Raw genomic sequence first — 25,517 nt, forward strand, 5'->3', positions numbered from 1 at the left:
ATATTCGGTGGCAACAGTTTGAAAAGTGAATCGACGCAAAATGCCGTTGTGCGCTAATAAGATAAAAAGAGTAAAAAATAAAAATATCTTATAATAAGATAAAAAGAAAATAAATGTTACATCGCATAGGTTACTGGCAGTCTGATGCGTCGTTTTATTAACCAGATTCTTCTGGGATTTCTTAAGAGAAAAAGAAAAGAAAGGGTTTTTGTTTAGTAGTTAAGTAAAGGAAGGAGAAAGGGCGAACTATTTTGTTTTTTGAGGGAATCCTCTACTATTCAGCTCGCGAACTGCCAGTAAGCTGAGACATTTTTAAAGCAATTTTCTCCTTCATTGTATGGTAAGGTGAAATACGGTCCGAAATTTACATACTTTTCTTGTTAAAAGGGCTTTCGAAAGATCCGGGCGGAGGGGGGGGGGAGCTATCTAGTGAAGCTGTATCCACTGATTTTATGCTATATATATTTAAAAAATAAAAATAAAAAAAAAAAATAAAAATAAAATAAAATAAAAAGAAGAAGAAGAAGAAAAGAAAGAAATTTGTTTTACGTTCAGTTGCGATGCACCGTCAGGGCTTTCTTCAATTCCATAAGGGAAAAGAAAAGATTTTAAAAAAATTGGCAAATATGTCCAGTTAAAAATGATTTACGACGGACGAAGAGAATTTTTCTTTTCAGCAGGGAAATGGAAGTTCTACTGTGTTACGTAATTGGAGTTCAGATTCGTGACTTGGAGTAAAAAAAAAAAAAAAAGATCACAGTATAGTGTGCGATGGCGTTTTTCTGGCGTCTTGACTTTTTTATCCCTTCCGCTTCACTTTTCCCTAATATCTTCCCCCTCCCTTGTGAGCTACTATCACTCTTTCTAAGTAGTAGATATATGTTTTTCTTATCAGGAAGTTTAGTACATTGTTTGATATATCTAGTTTCTGAAATCTGCTGAACTGAGTTTTTAGGATTAAATGAAACGTAGACTGTAATGAAACATATCGTGAATGTAACGACTAGAAATTTAATACTTTTTATTTCCTCGTGCGAAGTAAAGGGAGTAGTGTCATAGATCACGAAAAATTTCGGGTGTCATATTTCAAAGGAAATATCCATTTTGGCCGTTCCCGAATCCATTTGGACGATTTTTTTGCTCGACGTCTGCACGTACGCAGAGAATAAAGGACCCTTTTTTCCAAAACAGATTGCAAAATGGATTCAAGTAGGATTTTTTTTGCTCGACGTCTGCACGTACGCAGAGAATAAAGGACCCTTTTTTCCAAAACAGATTGCAAAATAGATACAAAATGGATTCAAGTAGGATTTTTTTGCTCGACGTCTGCACGTACGCAGAGAATAAAGGACCCTTTTTTCCAAAACAGATTGCAAAATAGATACAAAATGGATTCAAGTAGGATTTTTTTGCTCGACGTCTGCACGTACGCAGAGAATAAAGGACCCTTTTTTTCCAAAACAGATTGCAAAATAGATACAAAATGGATTCAAGTAGGATTTTTTTCGTGACGTATGTACGTATATATCTATGTATCTCGTATAATTCAAAGTGAGAAAGCCATAGAACTGTGAAATTTTATATATGGGACTGCTAAAACTTTTAATTGTGCATCTTCCTCTATTTGTTGCTACTGGTCTTCGCTAGCATATATATATATATAATTTATTTCCTAAACAATATATATATATATAATTTATTTCCTAAACAATATTGATTAATTGATTATATTATCTCCTAAGTTTAATTAAAGTAGAATTATTTTAAGAGTGAATCCATACTGGTAAGTTATATTTTGAAAGATGTTTTGAATTTATTGTTGCCACTCGGAAAAATGAGCGCGAAAATTAACGTTTTCGCAGTTTTTAATTAATATCTCGGCCGATTAAAGTCTTCAACTCGGCGCCGTTCCGTAGATATTCGAGAAAAAAGAATTTTGTGCGTAGCCAAATCCCACTAATAGGGAAAACCCAAGAAAGAAAATGGAAAATGTAGGGGAAAATTAGTTTTTAATTAAAATCCCACGAATTATCCTCGGCTAATTAAAGTCCCACGAAGACGCGAATGGTCAAAATGGCGTGCCACGGACCTGCGGAATCCAATAGTGTGCTTCGCTAAGCGCGGGAGCCAGCCGTTTCGGAGGAGATGATGTTACTTCTCCCCATATATATATGTAAGATAAAATTATATGAATCAGAATTATAAGATAACTATAAACATTAATTCTTCCTCTCTATTCTAAAATCGTAATAACTTCTCTGCATTGCGTCATTTCTAGATCACTCTATGGCCCGCGCAACTCTGATGACGTAATAATTAAGAACTGAAACTGACCTTGTAAACCAAAACTTTTCTCTTCGCGTGCTTCCATCTTTCATAACTACGCACTTCAGCTTTTGCCCTCTACTCTGCTAAGATGTAATTTCGCTGGCTTGCTTTCTATCTCAACAATATCAAAAATGTAAATCTTCTGGGGAAAGGCACGACTAGAGTGCCAAGTGATTGTGGCCACAAATATCAATTGGAAATAAAAATGGAATTAAAACTGCTTCGACTGCCAAGTTCTTTAGATATTACCAAGTTAGCATTACTAGCATACTACGCAATCAAATTCTTCTTCAATATGGGTCTAATCACGCATCGACACTGCTCCGTCTCATTTCCTTTGCTTTTATTATGACATATATATATATATATGCGGCTTAAATGTCTGTTTGTCGCCGATAGTTTATTGGTTGCTTGCGTAACTGTATTAGCCAATGGAGTGAAGTTGCCACGGCACAGGGTTGCCGTTTCAATTGAGAAATTTTCTGTAAAACTTGCCTTTGCTATGACCATCAACATGTCTTCGAACGCTTAAGCGTGTTGGAATTTTTTTACCTGAGCCAGCATTTGGACACGGTCAACTTTATGTTGCCTGTTGAAGAGTGAAAAACGGACGTAAAATTAAAAATAATCGATGGTCCTCTGCAGGGAGAACTTAAAAATGATGGAAAGATCTACACAAGAAATGTTGTGCACAAAGATATATTTGACATGTGAATTAACATTTTATTATTTAAATCACCTTTATTTATTGAGCTAGAGGTGGCTCTTAAGAAATGTACCGCCAGTGGTTTCCTTCATTGCACTCTACTTTAAGCAAATAAGCAAGTCGAAGGGGAAAACCCCGTGGGGTAGTAAAAAAAGGGGGCGTTCTCGCCGCCTGCCCCGAGTTATTCAGTTTGAATTAGCAGTCATCTTTGCACAAATCATTTAAGTTACAAATTATAATATCTAGAACAGCGTTCATTTCATATGACCGCCGGGCTTTCTAGTATATATATATATAATATAATATAAAGAAATAGAAATTCAAAACAAAGTAATTTAAAAGTAAATTAAAAAGTCTATGACTTGCGCTAAAGCTGCAAAGTAATAAAATAATAATTCATAATAATTTATAATAAGAAAACTTTCCATATACCATCTCCAAGGAACACAAATTTATTTAAAACCATAAATGAAAAAAAGAATTTTCCAGTCTGAATTTAAATTAATATTTTAAATACACAAGGTACTTGTTCCCTCGTAATTATCTGCAGTTATGCATTTTTCCCTGTTTAAATTTTTCCTTTTAAAACTTAAAGTCGCCGAGTCATCGTAATGAAAACCTATGCTTAGTGATTATGCAATACTGACGTCCGTCGTACGTCTGAGGATTGGGTGCAAAATTCTTCAGGCGTTGCGGAGAAGTTCCAAAAATAGTCGCGGATCCCAAACTCTCTTGAACTTGACGTCTCGTCCTGCTAGATAGACTGGCCCTGGGCCAAAAGGAATTTTTTTCCTCCTTCATCCATAGATTGTGTGGATGTCGAATTCTAGTATCTGTCGTGCCAGCGCGAAAAGGGGGGCCCTTCATTCATTTTTTGGCTTAAGTTTTACTTTTATGGCCGTCTGTCGGGCGCCAATTCGAAAACTTCGTCCCTCACCCTTTCTCTATAACCGGATGCACAGTTTCTGATGTCTTGAGTATAGATTTGCTCAACTGTTTCAGAGAATTCTCTCCCACTCTAATTTAAAATTGTTTGCTATTGCATTTATTCGAGCTCTTGAAGGCTTCCAGAGCATGTAAAAAAAAATATGAAAGCTTTTCAGATTTTAAATTACGCCTAAAGGGGATTATTTTTAAGGTTTTGTGTGTTACATTTATTTATTAAATATTATGTTCTTCGCATTAACCATAAAATTCAGTCCAACAGCAATATCGCAAAATAATTATCGTTGAGTTTCTTAATCAAAAACTCATAAATGTTGTACAAAATATGAAATGGATACTAAAACAAATTCCAAGTTTGGGCTTCCAGATACCCATATTTGGGGAAGACGTAGTTATTCAGAATTGAATGATTCTTTAAATATAATACAGGAAGATAATATATGGTGGCAACAATTTCAAAAGTGATTCCCCGTTTATAGTATGTCGAGGCAAAATGCCAAAACGAAATTAATAGCTAAAATATGTTGTTTTTATTAAATATATTATGAGACTTACAAATAATGACCATTTATTAGGAATTCTATCTTGCTATAAAAATTAATTTTATAACAACTTATAAATAACTAGAAAGCCCAATGTTCATACGAAATAAGCGCTGTTCTAGATATTATAAATTGTAATTAAAATGATTTGTGCAAAGGTGTCTGTTAATTCAAACTGAATTACCCAGGGCAGGCGGCGAGGACGTCCCTTTGCTTACTGCCCCCACGGGATTTCCCCCGTTTACTTGCTTAAAGTAGAGTGCAAAGAAATGTTCATCTTCCCCCTGACACGCTCGATTTGAGTTCAGTTGTAAACAATTTCAAAAACAGATCATTGCTAATGCAAACAAATGTTCACGTTCCCCTTGACACGCTCAATTTGCGTTCAGTTGAAAATTCAGTTTAAAGTACAATGTCTGAATAAAATCGGGCAAAATTTTAAACTCTTCACGCGAAAGGACATTTAGCATAGGAGTTTGGGTAAACCTACCTGATGTGATGTACTGCACAACTCTCGTTAGTTGGTTTCGTCTCCTTTAATTTTTCAACGTTTGCAAGTTTCTAGGTAATTATATGTAAATATAGTTAAATGCATAATAAGCAACAATTGTATGAATTAAAAAATATTTAAATGTTCTTAAATACCATGATAATGTAATTAAAACTATGATAACCGCATGTATGGTATCAGTATATATGAATTATTTGAATGGCGTGGCAACTTCACCCCATTGGCTAGTACAGTTACGCAAGCAACCAATAAACCATGGACGACAAGCAGACGCTTAAGCCGCGTATAATAAAGATAGTACATGATTGCAATAAATGGGATTGTAATATTTAACAAAAATAAGTGGCAATAGCAAGACAAGAGTTCTAAAGATTTTTAAAGTGTATAAAATTAAAGAATTGTAGTTTTTTTTTTTTTTTTTTTTTTTTTTTTTTTTTGATTAAGTAAAAAAGATTATTTATTAGAGTTGGATGAAGCGGATGTAATGTCCCATTAATATAGCCAAAACTCCCCCTATTTCTGTGTTAACGTGATAATAATATATGTTTAAAATGCCCCTTGCTTCACAAACTGAGAAAGCGAAAAGAAACTACAGCACAGCGCAAGCGACGATTAGAGAAAAACTTTCCATCAGAAAACTGTTCGCAGCAGGTCAAGCATATATCGCCTTGTGTCGTGTGAAATCATGAGATGGGATATTAGTTGAAGAACTGGATTGCTCGAAGCTCACTACAAAGGATCCTTGCAGTAATGATGAAGCATTACAAGAGATGGATAGAATGAGAAATTATAGACCACCATCAGCTTCATAAATTAGAAACGAAAAAATGTTAATAAAAAGTAACTAAAATAAAATTTTTCTTTGTTGACTTAAGTAGGAATTGACTTGAAGAAAATGTTTATATTACTTGTTTTTAAATTAATCATGGTCGTGTAATAAGTGTGAGTAGCATCTTTTTAAAGCTAAAACGTTTTACAAGAAATTTCAAAATAAAACCTTTCAGCTTTGATTATGAGCAGGTTTTATTTTCGTAAAATGCTCTCTGTTCATTCTTTATTATGTCTCGAAAAAAGCGTTTTGCTTAATGTATAAAATCATTTCTTCTCAAAATAAAGTCCGAAAATGACGTCATGCCACGGGAACAGACGAAAAACAAAAGAATGGAAAAATATGGAAGTAAACGTTAGCAGATATATACAAGGCATTAATTATGATTGCTATGTGCTGTCTCGCATAGTGCTATTAACTATCGCATAGCGCATAATCATTGTAATGGCGTTTTGGGTAATTTAAATCTTGACCTTTACTTTCGTAATAAATTAATCTACAATGTATGTTACTGATCATTTTTATAAATATTTGCGTCTTTGTTCTTGTTGTTAATGAAAGATCGTTATACTTGCTTAATTGGTATAAAATCATTTTTAAAAAAATTTTGTAGCGTACTTTTTTTTTTTTTTTTTAATTTATTTATTACTTTTAATGGTAATCTTTCTGGGCTGTTGAGACTGTAAAAGGGAAGTCTTCAGATCGCAGTTTTCGTGTTTCAAACTGTTCTCTATTGTTCAACCGAAGACTGTAACGTGAACTACAGTCCTTTCCTGATTTCGGATCTGCCTAAATTCCCAGGACTTACAATCCTTTTCTGAATTCGGATCTATCTAAATTCTGAAGAATATAAAGCGAACTATTGTCCTTTTCTGAATTCGGATCTACCTAAATTCCGAAGACTATAATGTCAACTACAGTCCTTTTCTGAATTCGGATCTACCTAAATTCCGAAGACTATGATGTGAACTACATTCTTTTTGTATTCTGATCTACATAAATTATAAAGTTATCACCAGATATTATCTTCTCGCATTATATTTAAAGAAACTAAATAATGAAGAAACTGCATGAATGTATGTATGTTTCTTGCGCTGCGAAGAAATAACGGCACCTATTTTGAGACATCAAATTTTCAATAAGTTGTCCTCCACTAAAATACGGGGATTTGGAAGCCCCAACTTGGAATATTTATTATCGATTTCATATTTTGTAAAACTTTAACGAATTTTTGATTTAAGAAACTCGACAATTTCAAAGCGAATAATGGCAACACTGTACGAAAAAAAAAATTTTTTTTATCTCCAGCACTTGAGATTGTGTATCGGAAATTCTAAAGATATACTTATTTAAAACGTTATTTTGAGATATTGCTGTTGAATTGAATTTTATGGTTGAAGTGCGAAGAACATGATATTTAATAAATAATGATAACACACAAAACGTTAAAAAAAAACGCTCCTCTAGGACTTCTGAAAATGTAAAAGTTTTTTTTTTTTTGGGGGGGTAGGGTAATTTCGTTTTCACTAATGGCTCCCATGAGCCTTTTCACTTTCTGACCTCTCTTTAGGTCTTTCTGTTGTAAAACTAAATTTTTAATTAGTTAACGTCATCCATACATCACAGTCGGTACTGCCACTTTTGGTTAATATTTTACTTATTTTCCCTTTGGTATGTAGATTATTAAATAAAGCTAAGGAGAGCTATTCCAATTTTGACCTGAAGTGTCCCAGGTGGTGGAATTTGAGGGTCGTATTCCTCTCTTCTAGCCATCAACCTCATGAGAAGACTTCCGGATTGGCAGATGTTTATTTCGTCCTTCATAATATAATAATGTGCATTATCTTCTATTCGAACCCGTGCTATTTGTAATCGCGTCCGCTAACCAACATGCCGTTCCCGAATAACGATTTCCAAGTTTGTGTCATTCCAAAAACATGCGATCCCCAGCAGGCATAGTGGGACGCTAGTCATTCTACCCGGTTTCTCTTTCTGGTGAGTTTTTTCCGTGTGTAATGTGAATACTGTGAATTGAGCCAGGTGACTTGAAAACGTCCTACATAAAAGCATCCCTGCCCTTCTCTTAAACAAAGAGTTCTTGAGTGCTTTGCTGTAATCTTATAAGGTATTTTCTCCCTCTTTTCGTGGTGTAATTGGAAGCATACTCGACACGTATTCGAGAGGTCCGAGATTCGAGTCCCGGCGACGGCATTGCACATTTTTCACAGCTCCTGCTTCAAAACAACCTAATGATTCTACAATGGCGCCCGAATTAAAAAGGTAGTGGACGATAATTCGTCATTAACAGTATTTGGCGGCTAAGGCCCTCTGATCCCCAAGAGCCCTTCAAAAGAAGGATATATAAGTTTTCTCCCTCCTTTTCGTGATTAATCGGGAACTTACTCGACGCGTATTCGAGAAGTCCAGGGTTCAGGGTCCCGTCAACATAATTGCACATTTTTTCAAATGTGCTGTAAAATACCCAGATGACTCTACAATCCAATCTTTTCAAAAATATACGAGCATTTCAAATAATTTATGCCTTGAATTCCCTTTACTATACTCATCATATTCGTAATTTTTTAAAAAATATGTTGGGTTATGAAAACTAAATTTACACATTAATCTGAACTAATTTTGTTCAGTTTTTAATTTTATATTTTTCATAAATTAATAGAATGTGTCCAATCTCATAAATGTAAAGAAATATTTTATTTGAAAATTTAAATTTTCTTTATTATCCCAAAGGGCGTTAGCCCAGAAGGGTTATTAATTTCGTTTTCGCATTTTGCTTCGATTCGCTATAAACGGCGAATCATTTTCAGATTGTTGGCCACCAAATATTATCGCTCTTAAAGAAATTAAATAATGAAGAATCTGCATAAGTCTATGTATGTTTCTCGCATTGTGATTAAAAAAACGGTACGTAGAGCAATCCAGTTTTGAATAGCATAATCCTGCACCGAATATGGGCATCTCGAAGCCCAAATTTGAAATTTATTTTATTGTCGATTTTATATTTTGTGACACTAACGAATTTTTGATTAACAAACCCAATGATTTCAAAGCGAGCAGTGACAACACTGTACCGGGGGAAGGGAAACAAAATTGCGCGAGACCTGTGCATGGGAAATTCTAGATATGCTCATTGTAAAATTATTTTGAGATATTGCTGTTGAATTAAATTTTATAGTTAAAGTACAAGAACATGATATTTAATAAATAAAAGTAACATGCAAAACGTTAAAATCTGAAAGCTTTAATATTTTTTTTATTAATTTATATTTTTTTATGTAAAATCTACGAAAAAAACTTTCCTGCCTTACCTTTAAAGGGAATACGTCAGCCATGATCTAAACATGCAGGATACATGTATTGCTGTGTTTTAAGTGGTCGCATATGTTGCTTCTGCATACATTTTAAAGTGTAGATTAAAATAGAAACTGACACAATATCTGCTATGAGGAAATCATTGTGTCACGGTACCACAAATTTTGAAGTATCGTGTCGTACTTCATCGTATCATGGATATCTTCGTACAAAAATTTCATGAGCAACGTGTTGAAAAGAATTCTGTGGCAGTTTCCAAGAATTGTATGGAGTTGAAATTATTCATTTAAAGATATTAAACAAGTTTGGATTGAGGACGAATACAATAACATCAAAAGTACTTTTGAAGACAGCAAACTTTTCTGATGGTTTGTCGTATACTGTAGAATCCGCTTAAGGATTTTTTCCCGTTTAATATGCCGTGAAAATAATTCTCTTAGGCCCACCTTCCACGGTTCCAGACGAACTTTGTGTTTTGAGGCGATCTACAGAACCGTTGTCCGTATATGTTGTCAGAAAAATGGTCACTTTCATAGGTTATAGAGTTAACCGCTACTAGAGAGTTTATTTTGCTTGATCCAGTTTATTTTTTTTTAAGTACTGATTTTCGCCCTTTTTAATTTAGTCGTTGGGTAACGAAGGGGATACCTAACACTGCTCTTAAAAATACAGTAAATTTTCTAAGAGAATGAATGATCCGTGGTTACGAAGGTTTTGGTCTTCTATAGAAACGGTCATGTTAAAGAGGTGATGTACAGTGTCGATGTTCGTTTATATTCGCCGAAATACTGGTCACTTTCAGAGGTAGCTGTTTTAGAGAGGGTTCATTGTATTTTACTCCTCGACAAATGTGGTTGTTTAAAAATTTAACACATCTTTCTTCAATTCTGATGGTTTGTCTGTATACTGTAGAATCCGCTTAAGGATTTTTTTCCGTTTAATATGCCATGAAAATAATTCTCTTAGGCCCACCTTCCACGGTTCCTGACGAATTTTGTGTTTTGAGGCGATCTACAGAACCGTTGTCCGTGTATGTTTTCAGAAAAATGGTCACTTTCATAGGTTGTGGAGTTAACCGCTACTAGAGAGTTTATTTTGCTTGATCCAGTTTATTTTTTTATAGTGCTGATTTTCACTATAAAAAAATTTTATAGTTGTAAACGAAAAACTTCGTAAAGTTTTTCGTTTACAACTGTTTAAACACAACTTCTAGAAAACAAACTTTTCTTCTAAAGTAATCTACATTGAAACTAATTTCTTTGTTATGACAGTGGCAACAGACAAAATTTTAATAGCTTTTAAACCTAATAATGCATCTGCTTTTTCTTATGAAAATGGTTGCTTCCATTAAGTTATATCAGTGTGTAAGAATGACTGCGTATGAACACCATTAGAAGTAAGAGAATTCTGGGAAGATTTCCGTGCAAACTCATTCGGAACTTGCGTGTCAGGGACAGGAATATTGCTCTCTCCCTTAACCTTAACTCTCTCTCCCTCGTGTGGAGCAGAAAAAGAACAGGAGGATGCATGCCGGGATCGAGATGACGGGGAAACACCTCTCCTTGGCGTGATTGAGGAATTTGGCGAGACATCGCTCTTCTTGGCGTAGGAATGGTATTCTTGCATTGCAGTATGAACTTACCGGATTTAATTCAAAAACAACTGTACCGGATGTTTTAAATCTTTATGCAACATGAATTAAAAATTGCGTAAGTAGTCGTATTTGTTGTAGATAAAATATGGAAATAATAGGATTTCAACTTTTTTCCCAGATTTACTGTTTACAAGTATAGATTTAGCAAAACTAAAATATTACAAGTATATATTCAAAAATATTTCCAATTTTTGAAAAAAAAATTTAGAATGTTACTCAACATGCAGTTCTAAAAAGTCAACTCAAGGGGACTAAGCGACATGCGGGGGACTAAGCGATTAATTGAATTGGTTTGTATCGAATCGAATCTTAAGCGGAATATACGAATTTCCAATTATTTTTTTAAAAAAACTGACAAAATGATATTTATAATGAAATTTGAAGAGAAGCACATCAATATACAATTTGAATTTAGGCAAAACCTTTAGTTTAACGTTAATTTTAGTCCAAAAGGGCAATTTGCCCAGAAGGAGTATTAATTTCGCTTTGGAATTTTGCGTCGATTCACGATAAGCGTTGTTTCACTTTTCAAATTGTTGCCACCCAATATTATCGCCCTGTATTATATTTAAAGAAATTAAATAATGAAGAAGCTGCACAAACATACGTATGTTTCTCGCATTGTGATAAAACAACAGTACCTAGAGCCATCCAATTTTTAATGACATAATCCTACTGCGAATATTGATATCTGGAAGCCCAAATTTGGAATTTTTTTATTATCAATTTTATGTTTTGTAAAACTTTTAACAAATTTTTGGTTAACAAACTCAACGATTTCAAAGCGAGCAATGGCAACACTGTACGGGGGGGGGGAATCATCTCCTTTGCGCGAGACCGTGTATCGGAAAAATCTAAAGAATGCTCATTTTAAAATTATTTTGCGATATTGTTGTTGAACGGAATTTTATAGGTTAAGTGCGAAGAGCATGATGTTTAATAAATAACGGCAACACAGAAAACTTTAAAGAAACGCCCCTTTGGGCGTGGTGTAAAATCCGATTTTTTTATTTATTTATTTTTATTTTATATATATATATTTAGGGGGGTTATAGATATCGAGCGCGATCAGACACTTGCACTTCTTCAGGAGCGAAATAAATTGCAGATGACGGCTATGGAGGAATTTAGCGAATTATCAGAAAAGTTTTAAATTAACGGAGCATTTTAAATTGGTTCAGAAAAAAAAAAAAATTTTTGCTTCTGAAGAAGATAGCATTAAATCTTTTTTCCGTCTGTAAATCTCACATGTTTTCTTTCTTACTCCATTATTATAGAACTTGAACGTGATATGCTTTAAAGTGTGACCACTGCGTCCCGTTGAGGAGGTTAAGCAGTTTTCCAGTCGAACACGGCTAGTCAGCTTGTTCTAAACCTTATGGTATACGGACTTGCGTGGATGGTCGGTCAGTTGTTTCAGCAATTTCGGCACGGTTTCAAAATTATCTTCCTTTAGTGTTTTTCAGTGAACGAAGCGATAGTTAAAAAATATAGATAGATATTCCTGAAGAAGAGGTACTTGTATCATATAACCGTCGAAGTTGCTGCAGTTTATTCAAGATCTTTTTCGAGCTAAAGCTCCATTTTTTGTCGAAATATTTATAGATTGTGATTCAGATAAAAATTTAATATATATCTATTGAATATAAGTATGTTTTAAACTTTCGTCAAATTTTGTTTTTTAAAGCATGATCACACCACAGGTAACAATCTAACTTTGACTAAAGTGTGAACTCGAAAGCTTTTAAAACTGTGATTAAAAGTATTGGATTTAGATTATTAGAGTGCAAACATTAAATGCAGAATTTATTTATAGAAGAATTTCAGTCTTATTTATTTCTGTTACATGCAGAATTTTTCAATTTTTCATAATTTTATATAATTTTTGTACGTAAAATTTAAAATTATGTTAAAACCGTAGTTTTAACGATTTTTCAGATCTTGCTCGTTCAGATTTTTTATTTCCGTCACAGCTCTATGCAGAATGCTACCGTGGATAAAACTAATAGATTTTTAGTTTTTATTGAATTTATTTATATGGGGGAGAGCAAAAACTTGTAGTCTGAAGGCAGTTTACCGTCTAATATTTTTAAAAAGAGGAAGAATTTACCATTGCCAATTTTTTAATTAAAAAACATTAAATTAATGTACATTAAAAATATTCAGATATGTGAAGAAATAATTCTGTATCAGTTACATACTGTGTGGCTTAGAAACATCTTTTATTTTAAATATAATAAATGGAAATTTTCATAAAAACAACTATTCGAGTATAATGTTTTAATTTATGTAAACAAGTAAAATCGGTATTTAAATTATTAATAAATGCTTTTATTACCTCTAAATCATTTATTGTATCAATCAGTAACGGAGTGATTGAAAAATGTAAATACGCTCTGTCCCAAAAGTTTATAGACTCAAGTAAATTACATGTTTAAGAAAAATAGAAATGTATAAAATTACCCAATTAAAATATGTTTACTTAAAACATATGTGCCTTGCATCTGATTAAATATTTAGCAAAAATATAAATTTGCCTTTTAGAAAAAATAAAAGTGGAAAAAATCAACTTATATTCTATCGGAAAGTTCATATGTATGTCCCAGATGACTATAGACTAATGTAATTTTATGCAAATTGGTTAACAACGATCATGATGGGGAACTTGAGCCTTTTAGATGATAATGCTCTCATTAAAACATTCAATGCAAAAAAGAAAAAATAATTTGAACGTAGTTTAAGTATGGCATAAAGTTACGCAACTTCAACTGATTCAACTGAGCAAGTTCCAACTGATGCTGACATCAATAGGATTCTGAACTTTAAATTGAACGGTAAGTCTGTTAAAGAAATTTCGAAACTACTGAATCGATCTGTAAGCATGATTTATCGTGTAATGTCTCGTAAGGAAGACCCCGAGTGACGGATACTCGCAGCCATCGGAGTGCATGGTATAGTATGGAACCAGAGTTACTACAAAACTTAGTTCTGTCGATGGAGAAACGTATATTCGAATAATGGGCGACTTTGGAGCATTAAGCAATTTGAAATTGATCACAGGTTGTTAAAGTGTTAATATTCTATAAATTTTGGAACGCATATTCTTCTGTGTTTTTTATTTTTGCTAAAATACAAGTTGCTACTTTAGTTGAACATATACTGGAATGCAGGTCGCAAGTAATGTAAATGAATATATTTTTATTTGATGCTCGTGTTCTTTTTTTTTTTTTTTTTCTCTAAAACACGTAATATTAACTGAGTCTGTAAACTTTTGGCACAGAGTGTATGTGTCTTATGTTTTGTCGAAAGGCAGCAATTAGAGGATCTACGCACGGGTATGCGGGAAAGATGAAAGTTTTACGTTTCGCTGACTGGCAACACTTGGTAATCTAAATTATCTCTATTGTTCTTGCTCATTAATTTCCGAGGCACGATCTTATCGCCGGATCTTATTTTGCAGTGACAAAATTTTATTTGTTAAATAAAAGTAATATTGCTCCAGCATACAATTTTTATTTTTAATAGTATAAATTGATCAGTTAATGCTGTGAATGAGAGGGGGGAAGAAATGCAAATTACATTCGTAATGTTGCAGTCGGAATGAGAAGAATTTGCGTTCTCATGACGGGAAATAGTTAATTATTAATTATGAGTGAAATTTTAAAATTAAATTTGTATTTAAATATCATTTCTACGACTAAAATATTTTTATTTCTTGCGTAATGAATTACAAAAAACTAATAATAAACGTATTTTGTTAAATAATGTGAAATTTTATTATTTTTTATAATTGTTAGCCCAAAAGTTTTGGCATTTTGCGTTGATTCACTATAAACGGTGAATCACTTTTGAATCAGTTGCCACCAAATATTATCTCTCTGTGTTATATTTAAAGAAATTAAATAATGAAGAATGTGCATAAATGTATGTATGTTTCTCGCATTGTGATAAAACAAAGGTACATACAGCCATCTAGTTTTGAATAACGTACGTACGTCTGTCTCCACGCGAATATGGGCATCTGGAAGCCCGAATTTGGAATTTGTTTTATAATCTATTTCATATTTTATAAAGCATTTATGAGTTTTTGATTTAGAAACTCGACTATTTCAAAGCGAGCAGTGGCAACACTACGGGGGACGACATTTTTATCTCCCAATTGTATATCCGAAATTCTAAAGCTATGCTCATTTTAAAATTATTTTGCGATATTGCTGTTGAATTGAATTTTATCGTTTAAGTGCGAAGAACATGATATTTAATAAATAGAGGTAACACACAAAACGTTAAAAAAAAGTCCCTTTGGGCGTGATATAAAATCTGAAAGCTTTTAGATATTTTTTTTTAAATTTATTTTTGTTAGTAGAACCGAATGATTTGTGGAATTACTTTATTTACGTTATTTAATAGGAACTATGGCAGTACGGAACTTAGGAAAGTATGGCAGTTAAACGTCCTTCAGTTTTGAGCTGGCACAAATTCTCATGTGGGCGAGAATAGTCATTTCCTCACTAGAGGTTAATGGAACCGAGTTCCGACTGAGAAATTTGTGTGTCTTGAGTCATATAGGATCTTTCTCTAACATTGCCTAAGGCGAATGAAACGTGAAATGTTTCCTAGAGATTTTTATGAAAACAATAGTATAGGCTGGTAGGGAGGCAAGTTATTTATTTTGGCAAAGCGTTCAGGGGTTGGCTGCTTTAGAAGGGATGTTGTAGTGGAGGATGTACACGTTCGAACTAGCCTTTTGAAAATAAGGCATGCTGAATATCTGATTTGTGATAATGATATTTTTTTTATTGCTCAGGTAGTTGAATTTTAGTTTTGTAAAGAAATAAGTTTTATTTGTTTAAAAACTTAAACCTGCTATTTTGATTTTTGACTGTTTTCTTATTTTTGATTACTTTGTGAACAAAATTCACGAATTAGTTGTATAATTATTTACTTAATGGAGTTGTTTTACTGAATTATATAACATGTAAATTAATATTTGATGCAGATATTTAAATTATTTGCTTAATGAAGTAAAAAAATAATTTTTTTACGAATAAAAAAATATTAATTTAAAATTTAATTTTTAATAAAAAAGTATTCATTTTTTACAAGCGTGTATACTTTTATATAAGTATACGAATAATATAAAATGACAAATGTAATGATAATAAAATAACAAATGAATGATAAAATGCTTTTGCTTATTATAAAAAAAGTAGTGAACTATAGTATTTTGTAAAAACAATTTTTAATTGATTTACATATCTTATGTATTTTATAATATATTATACCAGTGTAGAAAATTGTATGTAAATAAATTCTTTGTATCTGATATATTTTGGGGGATATGAAAATTTTTCGTATAGTTATGTACTGAAATTTAAACTGTGTATAAATGACAAGTACAACCTAAATTATTTATGCAAGAAATTAAAATTCATGATTTTATCTTAATGCTTAATTTTTTAATAAAATTATATTACTGAGTTATAATTTAAAAGTTACTTAAATTAATATTACGTAATTATTTACCATTTACATTATTATTATATTACTTTATGTTGGTTTGTGTTATGTTGGTTTGCATATTATAATTAAAATCGTCAATTTTAATATTTGTAAAATAAATGAGCATATTTTATCCCATTTATGGTGTTTATACTAATATAAAGAATTTTATTAAAATAAATCGTGTAATCATTGAAATGGAAGAACATTAATTTTATATTCTTATTTCGGACAGTTTTCTAGTCATATATTGAGTTCATTGCACAGTTTGTTGTAAACATTGAAGAATTTATCATTGAAGAATTTATCCATTGTTTCTAATAGTAACTTCAAAAATAACAAGCAGTATAAAAAGCAGCCTAAAATGGAATATCTGTAGGTGATTAGAACCTGTTACCTTCAAAATATAATTTTGTTGGAATTTTACTTCGTAAGTATTTTGTAACTCTCATTTCTCATCGATGTACCATACTGAGACACTGTCGAGGCAAACCAGCTTTTGGCGACCAACGTGAAAATCTTGGCGACTTCTGCCATTTTAGCAACCCTTCTTCAGCACCAAACTCCATTTTCTCTACCGTGCGAAATGTCTTAGTAAGCTACAAAAAAATACCTAACTATCGCGTGTCGTGCTCTTATTATGTGTCTGAAATCATCGCGAACCTTGTCCCCTACTGTCTGTATCGAATGCTAATTCGTAAAATGATCGATCGGCAAACATCGATGAACTGGATGGTGCGCTTCGAATGCTTGGTTACTGTGTTGTCAAGCCGTGTTGCTCTTTAGGATGTAGGTAGGAAAGAAAAAATACCTAGGAAGTCTTTCCTCGTAGCCTAAAAGGAGGTCTGCTCAACCCATGGCTGCCATAGACAATCGCCTTCATGTGTACTACGTAACAATACCTGTCGAACGGTAGGTAACTTTCTGTGGCTGTTTCTGTTGACTTCGGAAAATTAATCCGAAGATTTCGTTTGGCCTTTATTGTTTACTGTTTTAGTTTGGTATTTTAAAATATCCTCTTCGTAAGCCTTTCCGTCTTCTTTTGAAAAAAAAAAAAAAAAAAAAAAAAAAAAAATTATCCATCTTGCTATGAGTCCGTGTTCATCAAACTCTTATTCCACGGAATCCTTGGGATGTATACAACTCTTACAAGGATTCCGCGAGTCAAAATTAAAGTTCGAAAGCAATTTTGAATTCCAAACAAAATATTTAAAAGTGCATAAATATATTTTTACTTCTGTTGTTATTGTAATTTAAAATATTGGCATCGATATGCTTTCATTATTTGATTTATCTTGAAAATAGAAAATATTTCATATATTTACAGCAGTGTTATATTTTCAGTGCTTTTTCACCTTTTACCAGAATGAGATAGTACGGGTTTCACGCACGCACACGGGGGGAGGGAGAGTTTGTTGGTTCTTTAAAATGACAAAATAGTTTCATAGGTTCCCGGAGTTAAAGCTTTGTAAATTATATGTTAAATCAAAATTAAGAATTAGTGCGTAGTTATTACCTTTAATATATTTTTTGCTTGCTAATATTAGTTTTAAGTATTATATACTAATTATTACCTTTTTAGTTGATAAATTTTCAGCTACTGTATTTTTTATTCACGTTGTTTGTATTTGCTCTCGGAATGACAGAGCTTTTTATTTATTAGTAATTGAGAACATTGTTCATTTCATTTTAAGTTTTGAAATTTGGGTCTTCGGACTTGAAGTATGAGAAATATCAGCACATTTGGCAAGGTTTTGGCAGATGAAGTATCGTTTTCTTATTTTCAGTTTCAAAATCAATAGTTTTATTAAGTGCTTGGGAAAAAAATCAGTTTATTTCTCATTTTATTTTACATATAGATTCAATTCATGTTTAATTAAATATTTTATTTATTTATTATTAAATTATATATTTTTGTTTCTTTTTTTAATATTCTCTCCAACCTCTTTGAATGGTAAACCTAAACATACCTCAACGGTCAGCTGCAACTAGCATCCTTTTCGATTAAATATTTTTAGCTTTTATAATTAGTGGTTTTACATGAATTTATATTTCTAAATTTCCCATCAGTTTTTTTAACAATCTTTTTGTATGTATGTTTTTTTGATCGTGTTAGATTATCTTCATGTTTGAAAATTATTAATTATCCAAACCCTCTTTCGAAAAATCAGCAGTAATTTATTTGATTTTTTATGTATGTACTGTTCTATCATATTTTTATGTATGTACTATTATTTTTCTTTCTTAAAATGTTCGATTTCAATGCATACCATTACAGTTTTAAAAATTCTTTTGGGTTTAATAGAAGTTCTTAATAGTTTTAACATCGTCCTCTCAAGTATTAACTTTTCTTAATTTCAGTTAACAATAGTTTTACATTTCCTTTCATGGGAGATAGTCATAAATAGAAAAACTAATAATTATATATATTGTGACATTTGTCATTAAGAAAATGACTTTCGTAATGTACTATAATAAACTAATCTTATTTTTTATACATTTAGGTAGTAATTGTTATATAATTAAGTAATTGCATAATGTTTGTTAAGTTATTAAAGTATCAAACCTAGCGTTCATCCATCTTTTCTTGCGTGTACGTAAAAATTTTTCATTTCTTTTTTATATTAAGTATCGTATGTTCACAACTCATAAAATGTTAATTATATCTTTAAAAATGCTAATTGCATGCAGATGTGTGTGATAAACATTTTCAGTTTTTTGCTTTGCATTGTATGGTCTCTAAAAGCAAAGTTCATTTTCAGTAACAAATCGTCTAATGTTTAGTTTTTTCTTTTTCGAATATTTTTGAGGGTATATTGAATATAATTTAATTTGTAAATAGTAATTAATACATCTCATTTTTAATTGTATTTGTATATTGCAATAAAGCATAGAAATGCAAACTTAGGCTAAACATTTTAATTATAATACTATTTATTTCAAACCAATAATAATTTTCTATTTAGAAAGTTTTAATTAAATACACTATCTGATAATTTGTTGGTAAATAAGATGCTTATAATAAATATATGTAACAATATGCTTCTGTTAAGTGCGTTCTTGAATCAAGTCATATGACAGTTTGTTTTTAGCTTGTAACTTAATTTGTAATTATTCTTTCTAACCTAAAAGCACTTCTTAAATTTGTCACTTCAAAAATTGGTTTAGGTTTTGTTTAATAGTCCAAGAACTATAGTCGACTGGTTTTAATATTTTTTTTTTTTTTTTTTTTTCATCTGCACTTTTTTAAGAATAGAAAGAAGATTTTTTAGAACAGAAGAACACAAGAGTTTTTATAGGTCATCAATGCTCATAACAGAATTAAAGTTAATTTTAGATAATGAAACTGTATGTATTTAATGTTCTTATATATAAAATTAACATGCAATATTACACCTGCTGCTAGTCTTGCTAATTACTGAGTGCCCATCAGCGGCTGAGCGGTAAAGTCGCTAAACCCTGGTAGTTCGGTCCGAGGTTTGAATCCCGCGAACGGGCTGACTGCACGGGCATATTTGTGGTTTTTCCCAATATGTAACATGTATACGATCCAGTTCCCATTGAAAGTCCTCCACAAAGGCATTCTTCCCCTTAGGCAGATAGCCCTCGAGGCTTTGCCGTAATACATACACCGTTAATTATTACTGATCATATAATACCATTGCTGTGAATGTGAATTTAGTCTTAACTCTCTGTAAGGTTTAGTTTAGTTTACGAGTATGCTGCAACCCTCCTGGCCGACAGTAATCGGCCTCATGGTTAACGCAGCACACCCGACGCAGAAAAACAACAACAAAATAATAATAATAATAAAATAAAATAAATAAATAAAAGATTAAAATATTTAAAGTCCTATTCCTATGATAGTCTTATTTTCATTCACAATCCTCATAATTTCTGTTGCATAGCTATTCAAGAATTTTCTTTTTTCAATTACATTTTGTTCATTTATTTTTCCAAATCTCGTCCTCACACTCTCGGTCAGTTTACATTCTTCCATAAAATGAACTGCATTTCCGTACTTCCCACAAGCCAAGCATTGATCATTGCTCTGGAGATTAAATCGTTTTAAATAGGCCGGGAATCTACCATGATCCGTGATAACTTGAATAGTATCTATATTATTAAATAGATCCATTTTTCTTTTTATGGTCAAAATCCTCAAGTAACCCTTATTTTTATTTGAACTATTCCATTCCCGAGCCCATTTCTCAATTATACTTGCTTTCATTTTTCTCAAGGTAATTCTTCTGGAATCATTAATAGCCTCATAAATACCACCCTCTCCCAGGGCAGCCTCTTTAGCTAGCATATCCGCCCTTTCATTCCTGATAACACCAATATGTGCCTTAACCCAATGAAAATATATAGCATTTTTCTCTCTTATTTTGTTATAAATGTTTTTTATATCCAAAAGAAGTCTATTGCTTGTTTCCGGATTTGCCAAGCCTTGTAGGGCCGAGAAAGCATCAGAATAAATATGTATTGTAAAGTACTGTTTTAAGTTTTTATAACTCCACCGCAGTGCCTCTCTAATTGCAACCGCTTCAGCTTGATACACTGATTTATTTCCTTCTAATCGTATTTTTCTAGTATAGATTTAGACTCCGTAATAAAAAATAACAAAAACGCAACCAGTTCCACCTTCATATCCGGAGCCATCAGTGTATATATCAATCATGCCAGTATTCATATAATCTTTATCGTACGGTATGCCCTTGAAATCTTTCGGATGTATATTCATAAAATCTTTTCTTGTCAAGGCGTTACCATTCAAAACATCACCATTTTCACATGTTAAAATCTTTTTAAAACCATAGCTGAGTAAAAATTTTTCATAATAAAATTTATAAAAAATTGAGAGTGGCGGAATGACAGCAAGTAAGCAAATAACTTCTGTAGAAACAGTACGGAAAGCCCTTGTGATTGCAAGCAGCCAGCTCCTTTGCAATGAATCCAGTTTAGTTCTCAGTTTAATCAAATCCCCTGCCCGGCAGCCCCACATGCCAATACCATATAAAATTTTTGGCCTAATAACATTTAAATAAATATCTCTAAGAGTAGTGCTTTTTAACTTTAAAGTTTGTGAATCAAAGGCACTTCTATAATATTTTAAAATCTTCTCTATATCTCTGTGAATCGCCTTAAAATGTTCAATAAAAGTTAGCTTTTCATCAATAATCACTCCAAGATATTTAAAGTGACTTTTAAAATTAATCTTTATACCATTAAACTTCAACTTTGGTTTTCTAGTAGCCTTACCACCCCTAGGAAAGAAAATGGCATTTATTTTTTCATTGTTGAACTCTATATTTTCTTCTCTACTCCAGTTCATAAAATTTTCCTCTAAACTCTTAAAAGTTTTTTCAAGTTTGTTTAAAGAGTCATCATAGACAATAGCCAAAATATCATCTGCAAAGCAGAATAATTCAACACCAGTCATGTTAATAAAAATTTTATTGACAATGAGGCTCCAGAACAGGGGTGCGCTGCAGGAGCCTTGAGGACATCCTCTTTCAATATCGTAAACAAGATGGACAGAATCATTTTTATTTTTGAAAACAATCTTCCTATTTTTCAGATAATCTTTAATAATTTCAAATAGTTGTTTTGTGATCCCTATTTTCTTCAGTTCAGATAGCAGGGACGGCCAAATGATTGAGTCAAACGCTCTACGGATATCGAAAGAGATCAGGGCAATATGATGTCTTTGCTTCTTATCTTTCAAATGAAATAAAACGTTATATAAGGCCAAATCCGTAGACTTGCCTCGTTGAAAGCCATATTGCCTGTCACTAATATAGTTTATTTCTCTTAATTTGTGTTGAATTCTATTTGTAATTAGTTTGTCATAAATTTTTGCATAAGTCTTTAAGAGGCAAATAGGTCTATATCCTCCATTACCTTTTGGAATGAGTATCATTTGACCAATTTTCCAAGCATCTGTAAAAACACTCAAATAAAGACATCTATTATATAAAATCAAATGAAATGAAGGAAACTCCTCAAATAATTTCTTAATAAGCCAAACCCCGATCCTATCTAATCCGGGGTCAGAATGAATTCTTAAACATTTAATCGTATAAGAAATTTCTTCATAGGTAAAAGCATCTTCAATTTTGTAATCATCTTCCATATTGACCTCCCCCGCGATACTTAAACCTGTAAGGTATAGAATTTTATTGTATATGAACATAATACATAAATAATTTTACAGTATTTTATATTAAATTTGAATTTATTTCGTATGCGCGGTTTTATATATTTTTGTTAACATCAGATAAAAACAAATGTTAATATAATGGACTTGCTCATGTGACTTCATGTGAATTCAGTTTAAAATTTTACTTAACCAACAGTTTGCTATGTCTGAATTTGATCATGTGGGTTCACTACTTCTTCTCAATAGATGGCAGCAGGAACACTAATTCCATGATTTGATAATCTACACCCGGGCTTCTTGAACTTTTTTCAGTCGCGGCCACAGGACCCCAAAATATTCACGAAAATTTTGTGGAACCCCCATAAGCATTGCGCTAATCCGACACACCCGTGAGTGAAACTGTCAATTTTTTTCACTTGCACTGTAATATTCTATTGCAGTTTTAGGTCATTAACTTTAATTTCAAGACGTAGAACAATGTGTAAAGTTTAAATAAACAACAGTCGAAATGACAGCGTCACGTGCAAAGCAAGCAAAATGAACGTTTTATATCATAAAAAGAATGCGTGGAAACGTTTTCTTTTTTTCTTTGTCTGTATTGTCTTATCTATTTTCAGATACGTTGCGTAAAAATATTTGGTAATTGTAAAATTATTATACTGAGTTAAAGAAATATCAAAATTGCTAAATTTTTGGCGACCCCTTGCTGAAGGTCCCGTGACCCACAGTTTAAGAATATCTGAGCTACCTAACAGAATATTTAAAATCCACGTAACCATGTTATTAAACTCAAATTTATATCAGTTGGCTGGAATCTCTGTTTTTCAAGAAGTGTCAAGAGTTCAAGTTGAAAATTCTACTTTTTATGCACAGTGTCTTGAGTTAAAATGATAGCTGATTTATTTATTTTACATTTATATCCAACTGAATAGTGTACAGATTTCAAAAGAATTCCAGTAATCTATTTGTTTAACATTTTTTTAAAGATCAATGATATTTCATAACCAGTTTGAATATGTGAGAGATTTTTTCCCCTCTTTCGTTACACAATGATTCTTACAAAATTTATTGAAAAGCTAGTGCGCTGTCGTGAAAACTGTTGTAAATAGTTTCTAATCTAATAGTTCGCTTTTTTAATATTGATGTACTGTAATATATGTAGATCGTTGTTATTATAGTCTTAGCCAAACAGTAGCTATTTTCAAATTGGAAATTGAATGCCGATATTTAATCTTCTGCAAAGTGGGGTCTATGGCAAGAAAGAAGGAAGCGCATATGAAACATATTCAAGTGCAAATCAACTCTCTCGTTTGAAGTGAACAATATTTCTCCGAGCGTAAACAGAAATGTTGAACATTTGAACATCCAAATGCTCAATATTTATGTTTACGCTTGATTGCGCACTTCAAATGACAAGAGTTTATTTGTATTTGGTGGATGAGTGCCTTAGAGAGAGTTTACTGGATATCTTATGAGCAAAAATTCTTACAAAACAGAGTGAAATCAGCAAATGTGTCAGTGAGCGAAAGAAGACCTGCCATTGACATATTTAGGCCTTCCCTGAAAATGTGTCCTTAAAGCTCATATTCAATACAGATGTTTGTTATGTTTGAAGAAATACGATTCACTTCATGAGGTTTTCGTACGCCGCTTCGGTGGATGATCACCATAATTCTTTTATGTTGTTTTTGTTAATGTCTTAAAGAAACACTGGTCACTTTCAGAGATGGTAGTTATGATACGTTGGCAGTTAGTTGCCATAACAACCTTTTATTGTTTCACTGTATTCCTTTTTATGTGCGATTTGTTGAAGCAACAATAACAAGATGCTTTTTTAAGTTTCCATTCTATTCCTATAAGGGTTATATGCACCTTTTCGGCAGCAACGTCAGTCATATATACTGAAGACAAAAATTGAAGCAAAAATGAAAAAAATTCTTACTGAAATCAGTTCCGTCTGTTTTATTTTTATTTTTTTTATTTTTATTTTTGTGTGTGTGTGTGTGTGTGTGTGTGATTATTATTAGTAAAGCTCCATTTTTCTGGACTTAACCGTGTTTCTTTTTGTTTCAGTCACGAAAGTGGAGTGGACAACCCCTTTCGACCAGATGGCGAATTAAGCCGGGAAGCAGACACCATTGTCAGCCTTATCAAGGAAGGCAAGCCTATTACTCCTGTGAAGGGAGAAGAACTGGACATCGATGGTGTGGTGGCCAATGGTATTTCGCATGACCAGACAGACTCTATGATCACTGGACCTGCTTCTCCAAATGGGAAGGAGGTCAAAGAGGTGGCGATAACTCCAAACAGCACCTCTCCACTGGAATCCAAACCGAAAGCTGGTGCAAACGGCAGTACTCCCAAGGATCAGAATTCAGCTCCAGGAATCGTAGAGGTGCAGCATGGTGTCATAGTGCCACCGACTGATGCCCCAGCTGTGGAACAGGTGGTCATCAAGAAGAAGCCAAAATGCAAGTGCTGTGTTATCCAGTAGACTGGTTTGCCTGGTTGAAGAACGTGAAATTGACGCTGTGAATTTCATTAAATATATATATTATGCGAAAAGGTGACCTATATATGTGCTAGGTCATCTAATACAGCTTATCTTTTCCACTGTGCATTTCTTGACAAAAAAAGAAAAAAAAGAAAAAAAACCAAAAAAAGGAACAGATATGTGTTGCAGGTGATGAGACGGCTATATCTGCTGAGCCACCTCTTTGTTGAGCTAGTGTTGCTGTGTTCCTCAGTAAGGTTGTGGTAGTGTTGACTTTATGCATAAAAAGAAAAAAAAAGACTTGGATTAAAAACTGATTCTCTTCTTGAAGATTCTGCGTGAACGTGTTTGTATGTGATGAGAATGACTTGTGTTAAATATGAAGAATACTTTTACATGATATGACCATTTTAATTTCAGCGTTTGCTGCATTTCGCTTTATGCCTTCAATGTCATTTTTATGATTTTACTATGCAATATCACAGTGGCTGTTTTGAGTTATTTTTCTGACTG

The 25,517-nt window shown here is 32.5% G+C and overlaps 1 protein-coding gene across 2 annotated transcripts in view; it reads left to right on the forward strand.

Annotated features, from left to right (window-relative positions):
• Window positions 1–25,304, forward strand: part of LOC118196936 (uncharacterized) — an 86,924-nt gene extending 61,620 nt beyond the window's left edge. Inside the window, exons 1-2 of one of the 2 annotated variants that reach the window (XM_035368408.2) lie at window positions 16,918–17,259; window positions 24,584–25,304. In XM_035368408.2, coding sequence (XP_035224299.1) covers window positions 17,204–17,259; window positions 24,584–25,004 — 477 coding nt within the window. In that variant the 5' untranslated portion in view covers window positions 16,918–17,203 and the 3' untranslated portion in view covers window positions 25,005–25,304. Of the gene's footprint in view, window positions 1–16,917; window positions 17,260–24,583 lie in introns of those variants that run through there. The other variant, XM_085808164.1, reaches the window with a different exon arrangement.
• Window positions 25,305–25,517: the final 213 nt, after the last annotated feature.

The sequence above is a fragment of the Stegodyphus dumicola genome, chromosome 1 (genome assembly GCF_044657685.1).
Source record: "Stegodyphus dumicola isolate Sdum_Otavi_A_Nest chromosome 1, ASM4465768v1".
NCBI classification, from domain to species: domain Eukaryota; kingdom Metazoa; phylum Arthropoda; class Arachnida; order Araneae; family Eresidae; genus Stegodyphus; species Stegodyphus dumicola.